At 31.2% G+C, this 11,819-nt stretch overlaps 1 protein-coding gene across 4 annotated transcripts in view; it reads left to right on the forward strand.

Moving 5' to 3' along the window:
* LOC132752133 (uncharacterized) overlaps nt 1-11,819 on the forward strand; it is a 64,598-nt gene that overhangs the window by 43,310 nt on the left and 9,469 nt on the right. For 3 of the 4 annotated variants that reach the window (XM_060742417.1, XM_060742416.1, XM_060742418.1), the window contains exons 12-14: nt 4,673-4,847; nt 6,640-6,710; nt 8,666-8,933. The exons of the other annotated variant lie outside the window; for it this stretch is intronic. In XM_060742417.1, coding sequence (XP_060598400.1) covers nt 4,673-4,847; nt 6,640-6,710; nt 8,666-8,916 — 497 coding nt within the window. In that variant the 3' untranslated portion in view covers nt 8,917-8,933. Of the gene's footprint in view, nt 1-4,672; nt 4,848-6,639; nt 6,711-8,665; nt 8,934-11,819 lie in introns of those variants that run through there. 4 annotated transcript variants of the gene reach the window in all.

The following is an 11,819-nucleotide window of genomic DNA, read 5'->3' on the forward strand; positions in this document are numbered from 1 at the left end:
CAGTATGGAGATTATGCACAACTTTTTCTTTTGTTCCTATGTTGAAAATTCTGGTAGCTATGGCAACAAATAGTCTGAAAATATGGCAAATTTAACACATAAACTGGATCCAGTGATAACTCAAAAAGTACTGAAAATATTTTTATGAAACTTGAAATATGGATAGATGGCAGTCTGAATATTATGCACATCTTTTTCTTTTCTTCCTATGTTGAAAATTCTGGTTGCTATGGCAACAAATAGCCTGAATTTCAAGATTTCTGATTTAAATTTTTCAGCTTTTTCACTATAATATGTATAAGTTCTTTATTTCTTAAGGTGTGTACTTCAACTTTAAGCATAAGTTTCTGCTCATCAACCACATCATATGTGACAAGGTTTACAACTCTAGCACAAAAATTATCAGTATTACCTCCCTTGAACTTAGAATTTTTATGGAAAAAAAATGTTGTCTTTTTTAAATAACTTCTTTATTTCCTAATGTATCTACTTCAAACTTCATATATATGTTTCTTATTATCACTCAACATTTTTGAGAAGGTTAAATACTCTAGCAAGTCTATTTCCAGAATTATGTCCCCCTTGAACTTAGATTTTTTTCAAGAAATTAGTATTTTTTACTCCAACTTCTTCATTCCTTATAGGATTTACTTTAAAATCCCACATCGTAATAATATGACAAGGTTGTATAAACATAATTTCCTTACTAGGCAGGGAAACTTAACACATTACAGTGATATAGATAAAGTTAGAACTCAAAAGATTTAAGTTCATTCATGCCATTCATTCATTCATTCATTCAATGGTATAATTAAATGGCCAATGGCCCATCAGAATGTTGCTGGGGTTCTAACCAGTAGGGGACTTATCGATTGCTTGCAATACTATGATAATTGCTTGTTTTTCATTGGAGCTCCCCCAGGAGATGCTTTGGTAGTTTAGCGCGGAGGAATGTAGTCTAGTACTGGTGTAACTCTCCAGGAACGATGGTTAGGAAACTACCCGCCTATATGACTGAAATACTGTTGGGAAAAGGCGTAAAATGAAACAAACAAACAAAACATTGGAGCTCACTTATAACGAACATGCTTATAACGAAAAAAATGGTTATAACAAACTAAAATATGTTTCCTTACCTTTTACCCTTCTTTATTTATATGTCTTTTGACATGCTTATAACAAATTTGGATACAGCGAAAAAACTGATATCACAAAGGATTGTGAAAGTCCTGTGATGCATATTTTAATGCAAATCTGCACGTATTTAGTGAATTTATTTTTCACAGTATTTAAAACTGATTATAGGTAATTGCTGATGGCAGTTTATTACCGTAACCGGTTATACATTTAAAATATTGCTATATTTGTTATCACACATTTGCCTGTAAAGAAAATTTTTATACTTGTAAAAAAAAAAGGTGTTAAAACTATCTGTTTGTTAAGAATAAGTCAAAGCAGTCCCATATATACTGATGTGATTTCGATGATTTTGGAGTGTTGTCAGGCTAATACAGTTTATTTTGTGATATCTAGTGAAAGTGAAGAAATGAATAGAGGTTTCTGTAAGCTGTCACTAAGAGACTTAATTGCGAATTCTTAATGAAATGGAGAAAGTGTTTAAATATAATTTTTTGAATAGATTGGCAAAATGTTTACAGATTAAATTATGATCAAGTTTTTTATTATTGTGTTTGTTGATAGAATATCATAAACAATGATTTAACTTATTAACATGCATTTTGTAGTTTGATATAATGTGAATGATCTATATCTTTTAATATGACATAGATATTGAACAAGTTGCATTAATGACCATAACAAAATTGTTATATCCAAACATTATAACAAAATTTGTTGTATGAATCCCAGGAATATTGGATATAACGAAGCAATATTCTAAGTCCCAAAATTTTGTTATAAACTTGTATCACTGTTCTTGGTGAGCCTTAATGAATGTTTGAGGAACTGTATGAATATGCTAAATTTGAGTCAATATAAATTGGAATTTGATTTAAAAAAAAACACTAAAATTAATGGTCAAATGAATATCCGATTTTAACATTAAAGGCCCAACTGGACTATAAAAGCCAGCAGATGGCACTAGGGCAGGTTTCTTATTAATTTTATGCATGCTTCACTTCAGGGACCCTTTTTCAAAGATTTAAGATTAATTACCAAATGCATTTAAACAACACTTGGCATGTATGTAGGCATAGATATTCTTGATATAGATTGACCAAAATTATTCAAAATAAAACTTTGTTAAGTGTGTTTCTGGAAAAATAAATACTGGCTGTCAAATTTGAAATTTGAATTTCCATGGGAGGAGCCAACTGATCATTACAGGTCATGAACCTTCAGTAGTAAACAGATGCACGTGGCAGTGTTTATTTCAGTGAGAGAGATTTGTAGCAGACGACACATTCTAATGCTGAATACATGATAAGAAAAAACAATAACTTTTACTGATCTTACTTTATCAAAAAGTATTTATATCCATCAAATTTACAATAATCCATTAATCTATGATTTTTTTTAATTTCAAAGTACTGATTCAACTTGTATTTAAATGGTTTAAACTTCATGAAAACAGTAAAAGTAACTTCCAGGTATATTTCATTTACACTATATTTTGTTGTAAATATCTTGTAGAAAAAATTACATTTCACAAATGTTTATCATTTGTATAAAAATTTTATATATTAATAGTTTAAAAATATTTTAAATTCCTGTCAAGATCATTTTTAGCAGTTTTTCTTAAAAGAAATGTCCCATGTAAGGCACATCCTTTGGATTTGGACATAGTTGTCTGACTTGATGAAAAACAACTGACTTCAAAAATAATATCTGGACAAGATGGCTTGATAATGTCTTTTAATTAATCTGATTAATCTGTGAGTTATATAAAACATCCATTAAACCTCTCCTGTGTAAAATCAGCTGTTTACATTCTCTCTGCAGGTTAACACTGCATTCTATTTTTAGCTCATGGTTTATAACAGACAGTTTTACATCACTGATTAGTCTTACCCACAAATACTCTCTGCTGCGGCAGCGAATGTTGCCCCTTTAAAAAGACAAATAATAAAATTCAAATAACAAAATCTTTTCAACAGAGCTCCAGATAATGTACTTTTTTAAATACGTTTTTTTAAATGATTAAATAAGTTTATTTTCAAAATTTGTGTATCAATTCTATTTCATCTCCATTATTTAATGAGGAAGCTATACAGCTAGCTTAAGGAATGTCGGTGGTTCTACTCAGGTAAAGCTGGAATGTCGCCATATGACCTATACTGTGTTGATGTGAGGTAAAACCCAAAACAAACAAATCTCCATTATTTACAAAATAATTGCAAATATTGAGCCATATTGAAACTTGCGCATCAACCTGTAAATTTGGAAGTGTAAAACATGTGTCAATTAACTTTTCAAAACCCTCTCCACCATGACGTCATCAAGTCATGACTTCACAAATGTTAATGTTGGAAAAATATTTTTTACTTAATTTGTGCTATTAATAACATACTATTTGCTTATAAAATATTTGTTCTTCCATGTTTATTTTGTTTTTATTATGTTTATATAAAATATACATGATATTTACTCTAAAGAGATAAAAAATTACACTTACGAATGGGGAACACCTATCATAAAGTTACGACAGATTTTACACTTAAGATTTTCTTAAGACATTTTGTGAAAAGAAGATTTATTGTAAGATTCCACTTACGATGAAAATTTGTTGTAAGTTTTTTTGTGAAAATGACTGCTGGGCTATTAGTTAGATGATGGATTTATTTTTGATTTATTGGATTTGTTTGACTCAATGATGATAGACAAAAATTATAGAATTTGTTTTTTAAATTTAATTAAAATAGCAATAAATGCAAAATTCTTTAATTTTGTGACCCGTTTTCAGGATGATATAAATTTATATGCAAATGATGAATAATACCAATGAAGGGGCTGGAAAGTGACCTGAAAAAATCATTTTCTCTTTGAAAGGATTTCGAAAAATTCTAATCTGTCGAAATTCTAATCTAGTAGCGGTGTGAATATTTAACATATTCTTGATCTACAGTGAATCAAATGTGGAAAATGGTATCACATAGGATATATCTCTAAACTTTTAAAATTGGTAGTTGTTTAGAATTTTCATTTGTACATTAAGTTTTTTTTATCAAACATGTTTATATCGAACATATGTATAAAAACAAATGTATATATTTGAGTATTAAAAAACAAATATTGGAACATCAAATTCCATATTCATTTTTGCTGTCCAAGAAAACATTTGCGAATTTATTTTCTTTTTTTAAGGGTCTTTTACAACTTATATTGGATCTGCTAGCTGTCTATCATTTGAAACCTATCTTGTGAGCTCTATATTTAAATATGGGGTATATATTATTAAATATGGAGTATATATATATATATATATATAACGCAAAGTGTACATGTATGCGCCCCATAAATGTGTAAAGCTATTACTTGAAGTGAACAAAAGCTAGTATATGCAAGTCATTGTAAGATTTTCTGTGAATTCAGACTTTTATCTTTTATACCTATATTTTATATATATGAAATTTTAGGCTAGAATTTATGGAGAATACAATGATACATGTATGTTGTTTTACAATACAACCTGTATTTGTATTGTATTTTACAGAAACTGATGAAAGTGAAGATGATGATGCATCTGTTATTATTCCTGAAATACACACAAACAAGAGATCTTGGAATACCTCTCAGAGAGTTACTGCTGGTGAAGATACAGGGTATGATGAACCACCGAGGAAACAGAAGTCCTTATCAGTGTTGGGGCCATCCACATCTGGGGAGATGTAAGTACTATACTCAGCTGACTGTGCAAATGGTCAGAGATGTGGAAAAAAACACATTACATATAGAACTTTATAAGTCTCTTAAAACATGCTGTTCTGAAGCATAGATAATATATATTGTTAGCTCGACTATACGAAGTATATGGAGAGCTGTCCTACTCGCCCCGGCGTCCGCGTCCATATTTCAGATTAAAGTTTTGGTGCAGTAAAATATTTTTCACTATAACTTTGTCATTTCTTAAGGTATCAACATCAAACTTCAAATATATGTTCCTTATCATCAACCACATCTTATGTGACAAGGTTCATAACTCTAGCACCAATATTTTCAGATTTATCTCCCCTTGAACTTAGAATTTTCCTTAAAAAGTACTATTTTTTTACTGTAACTTATTTATTTCTTAAAGGATCACCCTCATACTTCAAAGATATGTACCATATCATCATCCCCATCTTATGTGACAAGGTTCATAACTCTAGCACCAATATTTTCAGATTCATCTCCCCTTGAACTTAGAATTTTTCTTAAAAAATACTATTTTTTACTGTAACTTCTTTATTTCTTAAGGGATCACCCTCATACTTCAAATATATGTACCTTATCATCATCCCCATCTTATGTGACAAGGTTCATAACTCTAGCACCAATATTTTCAGATTTATCTCCCTTTGAACTTAGAATTTTCCTTAAAAAACATTTTTTTTACTGTAACTTATTTATTTCTAAAGGGATCAACTTCATTCTTCAAATATATGTACCTTATCATCATCCATATCTTATGTGACAAGGTTCATAACTCTAGCACCAATATTGCAAGAATTATCTCCCCATCAACTTAGATTTTTTTACTAGAAAAATGTTATTTTTGACTATAACTTTTTTAGTTTTAAAGGTATCTACCTCAAACTTCAAATACTTATTTCTTATCATCAATTACATTTTATGTGACAATGTTCATAACTCTTGAATCAATATTTACAGATTTATCTCTCTTTGAACTTAGGATTTTTTTAAGAAATATTATAACTTATTTACTTTTTAAGGTATTTACTTCAAACTTCAAATATATATTTCTTATCATAACACAAATGGTGTGTGACAAGGTCCATAACTCTAGCATGACTATTTCTAGAATTATTCCCCTTGATCTTGGAATTTATGTTAACAAATGTTATTTTTTTACTATAACTTAATACAATATTATACATAATTGATTTTTCTTTCATAGTTTTGTCCTCCTTACTGCGTCGAGTATTTTATTAGTCGAGCTTGGCTGTCTCCTGTGACAGCTCTTGTTCTCAAATGCAATCTTGTTTTAAGCCTTGTGTGACTAAAATGGCTAAAAATGGCTAATGTCTCCTGTGACAGCTCTTGTTTTTGTTATCTTGTTGTCCTGTCTTGGAAATCGCTGTGCTCACATGTAGGTGAGTTAAGCACCATAAGAAAACACTTTCATCATTTCTTTTTTTATGCTCAAAGGGAAGTGTATATGGTGATCTGATATCCTGTTCTGTCAATTATTCTTGTCCTCACTCCACCTAGTACAAACCTGTGAGAATATTTCAGTGAAACTTCAAAAAAATGTTTGTCACCATGTCAGATTGTGCAGAGTTTGGTGGTGTTATGCTTAAATGTTTTTGTCCAAGTTAATGGTCCTGCATGAGCAATTTGGGTGTCGCTGATACAAAGTAATAGCCACATACATGTCTAGTGGGGCATATTGTTTGCATTACCTAAGATTTACATATTTATCAGCAACAAGGCTCAAACTTGGTTACTTGTCTATTTCAGTGATGCTACAAGCAAGAATTCTATTGATGAACATCATTTGAAGACATGGAAGAAGTCTAGTTTTAAAAATGGTAATTGAATATTTTAGACATAAAAAATGTTATGTTTTACTCTATGATAAAAATGATTTTTTCTTAAAGATATACTAGGTTCATATTTGATATTTGAAATTAGTGATTATTGCTACACCGTCTCTTTGTTGATGTAAAATAAACATGTTTTGAGTACACACAGACTACATATGTTATGTTTTGAACTCTACACGCTGTAGGTAAATACAGTATGAATACATAGTGTGGTTAAAAAGACTGGCAGTTTTTTTAAGAAATGATTCAATTTACTTGACCCGTTGTACAGAATGCAGCTTTCAATACACTTTTTGTGTGTTCTGTTATTCAAATTAGACATATTCAGTATGAATTTCATAGATTTCAAACAATTTCTGCAACAAAAATATTTCTCTCAAAGATGAGCCTAGTACATCTTTAAAAGAACAAGAGATATATTGTGTGTATGAGCTCATTTTGGCATTGCTTAATGAAAAGGCCTAGATGATGATATTGCTAGATTTATCTTAGAGGTCATATAGAAGGTTTGAAGAAAAGGTTGCATTTACAAAGAAGTGGTATTATAAAATTAATCTATGAAATCTAATAAAACATTTGATAAAATTGTTTAAAATTCATTTGTAAGGTCTTTAAATGAGTTATGCAAATTAATTAGTTCACCTGTGACTTTATAGATGAACATCAATTTTTCAAATCCAAAGCATTCATATCTTTGTCATTTCTTATGCCATTTCAAAAATATTCGTATTGTTTTGTCCAGCTTTTGAAGCTCTGTAAAATTAAAGAATTTGTTAATTTGAAAATGTTCTTTCAATATGACCTTTAATTGTGTGATTTTAGAGGAGTAAATGTCCTTCCATTTTAAGATTATGGCTATAAATATAATTGGTGTATGTTTTCCAATAAGTTTAAATGTCAATTTATGTGGTGCAATTTACAATAGAACTTTGTTAAGTCGGAGTTAAAGGGACTGTCATAAAAACTTCAGTACATTGGGACTTCAACTTGTGTTAAGTTAAAAAGCAATGCCACTTACTTAAGAATATAACATTCTGACTTAGACAAAATTTCGAGCCTTGGCATATTGTGCTGCTTTTACGTCTGTGATACTTGAAAATTAGGTCATTAATTGCAAGGTCAAGGTCACTGAAGGTAACAAAATATCTAAAAAAAATTGTCTGGGGCATATCTCCTACACACAAAGTGGGATTTTAATAAAACTTCAAAGAAATATTCACCTCTATGAGAAGCTGTGTTGTGCAAATGAACTAGGACTCTAAGGTGAAGGTCATACATAGAAGTCGTCAGGGGCAAATCTTCTTTTTTGCAAAGAAGAATTGTAATAAAACTTGGCACAAATGTTCACCATTGTGAGGCAGAGTATCATGCACATAAATCAGGTCCCTGCTGTTAATGTCAAGGTCACACATGGGGGTCAAAGTTTAGATAAAAATATGAAAATGTATAGGAACCATTAATTTTAGTCATCCTTAATTGAGGAATTTTTGCACACATGTTCATTATCCTGACTACGGACATGAATCAAATGCAAAATCAAAGTCACTAAAGATGATGAAAAATCTAGATTTGGTTTGGAGCATATCTCCTACATGTATGGAAGAATTTTTATAAGACTTTGTAGAAATGCACACCACCATGGCTCCATGCATGATTAATTCAAGGTCACACTCAAGAGGTAATTGCTATGCATAGCCAGAATGCCCAGATCTCCTTCAAAAGCTTCAGTGATGGGCTTATATTGCGACAATGTTGCCCTTATTGATTAAAGGCAATTGTATTCAATGTAAATCCTACCAAAGGATTACTTCAAATAAAAAAAATGCTGATTTGGTAGTGGTGGTGGTAGGAGGAGGGGGTAGAGACCTAATAAGACCCAAGCATTAGGAAGCAGTTGCTGTCAGGGCATCAATCAGATCTTTCTTAAATATAATTTTCAGTTAATGTTGAACATTACCAATCAATTGATGGCAAGAGGAACTATTCCAAAAAAGCGTATTGCTACTATTGTAAGAACTTGTACAAGTCAAAGATATCAAAGCACATATTTGCTGTCCATGCAGCAGAAACAAGGGTGAGAAAAATCAGTAAAATGGAACTGAGAAGCAAAGAAAGAAAAGCAGAGTTACAGAAACTGAAGAATGAGGGCAACTTCAACCATAATGTTGAGGTAAACAAACTTTATCAATAATTTTATAGCTCACCTAAGCACAAAGTGCTTATGATGATCTTTCTTGCTCCTTAAATGCATCATTGTTCATGGGACTTCTGTATATCCCTTGGCTAAATTTTATTCTACTTTGCACTGATATTTGTTGGTCAGACCTCTACTAAAGGGATGTTGAAATACAAATTTTAACAAGCTTCTTGTTTGAAACCAGAAGGTCTACAGCTCCTGTTACTGATTTGTAGCATTTCCAGTGCTCTTTTCAAGGGTTTTTAATGCCCGTGTGTCAAAAAAATGGCAAACACTGGAGGACAGGTCAAGTTTTACATGGAGTTGTATTGGTTAATTGTAAAAATATATTGCTAGAAACAATTATGCTTAGAGCTTAGATATTTGGTAACATGGTTAAATTTTGTTCAGCTATATACAAATTTCTCTTCAAAGAGTACAGAACAAACTGAATTATTACTAAAATTGCACAAAAAAAATAAAAGCAAGAACAAAAGCTTAGCAACAACTGTAACTAGAAAAGTTATAATTAAGATAAGGATCAGATACTGGCTTTTATATATGCTGGAAATATTCATGTTATGTAAATCTTATGCACCTGTTAAGGGGTGAAGGTAAACAACAAGAGTGATCACAAGTGAATGAAAAGTTCCATTTTTCACCCAAATTGGGTAGACAAATTTCCATTCATTGACAATGACATAGAGTTTGAATAAACCAATAAACAGAATCTGAAATAGCAGAAGACATGCTATTCTTATCAGCTGTGTTTCGAGTAAAGGTAACAGGCAACTGCGTAACTCTCTCTATACATCATATGTAAAATGGCCTGATAAGTCATAGGTTTAGCAGTAAAATTAAATGTTTTTGTGTCAAACAATAAGATGAAGAATAAATCTAAGATTACAAGCTTTTCATTGATATAATAAATTGAAAATCTTACAATAAATCATAATTAAGTGGCAAGTATCAGAATGATAATTCTACTTGAGATTAAGGAACATACCTTGTATATTTTTCACTGGATATACCTCGGTTATATGGGTATATTGTGGGCTGTAGTCCCTGAGAAAGTCAGAGAGAAAGGTCCTTGAATAGTTCTTGAAAAGTCCTTGATTTTTTTATGACTTGTCTGAATGAACCATATCACATAGACTAATGTAAACACATTTGAATATTCTTCTTTAAAACTTGGAGGCCTATGGCCTAGTGTTTTATATGTAGAACAACAAAATGGACTCTTATAATGTTATGTAAGATCTTTCCAAAGGAGTCAAAGATAGTCCCGCCCTAGGGGTCACTTTCTTTCATAAAAACTTATGTATTAGAAAATTCAAAAGTCTTGTCAGAAACTTTAGGACCCAGATCTTAGATATTTGGTATTAAGCATTGCCTGGTGGGTCTATCTACTTAAGTTGTATAAATTGTGTCCCTGGTGCCAAGGTTAGCCCATCCTGGGGCTCATTTGTTTTACATAGACTTATAGGACAACACATTGGGATCTTGAGGCTTAGATAGTCTAGTGAATTTTATTCAAATATCCTAAAAATTTGTCAGAAAGGTTGATTCAATGATTTATAGCTTAAAGGGATACTCAGGCAAATTAATGATAAAAAAATATCAAAATGATATATGAACTTAAATCATGCTAAAATGACATTTTTGAAAGTCCAAGCATGAATTTTTGTATAAATTCTATATATTTTTGGTTTGAAGCGTAAATATATATATATGTTGAATGACGCTGACAGAATCACCAAATAGTTTTCAAACTAGTCCTTTGACTTGAAAAACCCCAAAAGTTGCAATAACAGATATTGTTAATAGTGTATGATTGAAACAAGTCTAACCCATTCATTTGACATGATCTTAAACGTTTCCAGAGTTCAGTATGACCACTATTGTGAAATTCTAAAGCTCTAACCTGATCCACGTTGGACAGGTTAGAAAAGTACTGTTATATTCTTTTAAGAGGAAAAGTTTTGTTCCGTGACTGCCAAGTGTATTCAGTTTGAGGACTTTTACAGAATAATGAATGAAAATTTTGCCTGTGTCTCCCTTAAAGTTTGAATAAAGGTCATCTCTGGTCAAAAACAAATCCATTATTGCATTCAAAATTGGTTTCAAATTTTGTCATCTAAGGTCAATAACTAGGTCACAGCACTCGTTTATTAAAGATTCCTCGTACATTTTTAGTCCAATTATCATGGAAATATATCAGAAAGGTTGATTAATGATTTCTAGCACAAATAAGAATATAGGTCATCTTGGTTCAAAAACTAGGTCACAGCGCTTAAATATGGAAAATCTTTGTTCCTCTCTATAGAGGTTACATTCTTAGCCCAAATGTCCTGAAAAATTGTCAGAAAATTTTAATTTGATAATGTTTAGCCCTAGCTCATATTTTGGTCATCTTGAGAAGAAAATTATGGTCACAAATTGCAGTGTTACTCATATGAGCAATAATCATTGCCCTCATGGCTCTCTTTTTTGTGTATTTTAACAGGTTCTTCAGAAGAGAGGGAAATTTCATTGTCTTACAGAAACCCCTTCTGGCCAATCCAAGGCTTATGACTATGTACACTGCTGTTATTGCAAAGGTTTTTACCATCATAACTTCTGTGGAGTCATGTTAAAACTTGTTGTTCAAAACCAAACGGGACTACTGAAAATGACACTGAGGGAAACCTTAAATTAGAGAAGCTAGATGTGAAATAGCCCCATTTCTTCAACAACAGGATGAAGACATTGAAATGTTAGAGGAAGTTGTTGATAAAATGAAAGAGACAAAAGAAAATCCCTGGTGTAAAGAAAATTTGTCAGGAAGATGAGTTAATTAGGCAGTTTGGGTTTTATCTTCTGGAAGAGGGACCAACAAGAAGAGCAAAGACTTAAAGACCTAGATAAACCGTCAGAAC

The sequence above is a fragment of the Ruditapes philippinarum genome, unplaced genomic scaffold, assembly GCF_026571515.1.
Source record: "Ruditapes philippinarum isolate M1 unplaced genomic scaffold, ASM2657151v2 ctg5075_1_1_1_1, whole genome shotgun sequence".
Taxonomy (NCBI): Eukaryota; Metazoa; Mollusca; class Bivalvia; order Venerida; family Veneridae; genus Ruditapes; species Ruditapes philippinarum.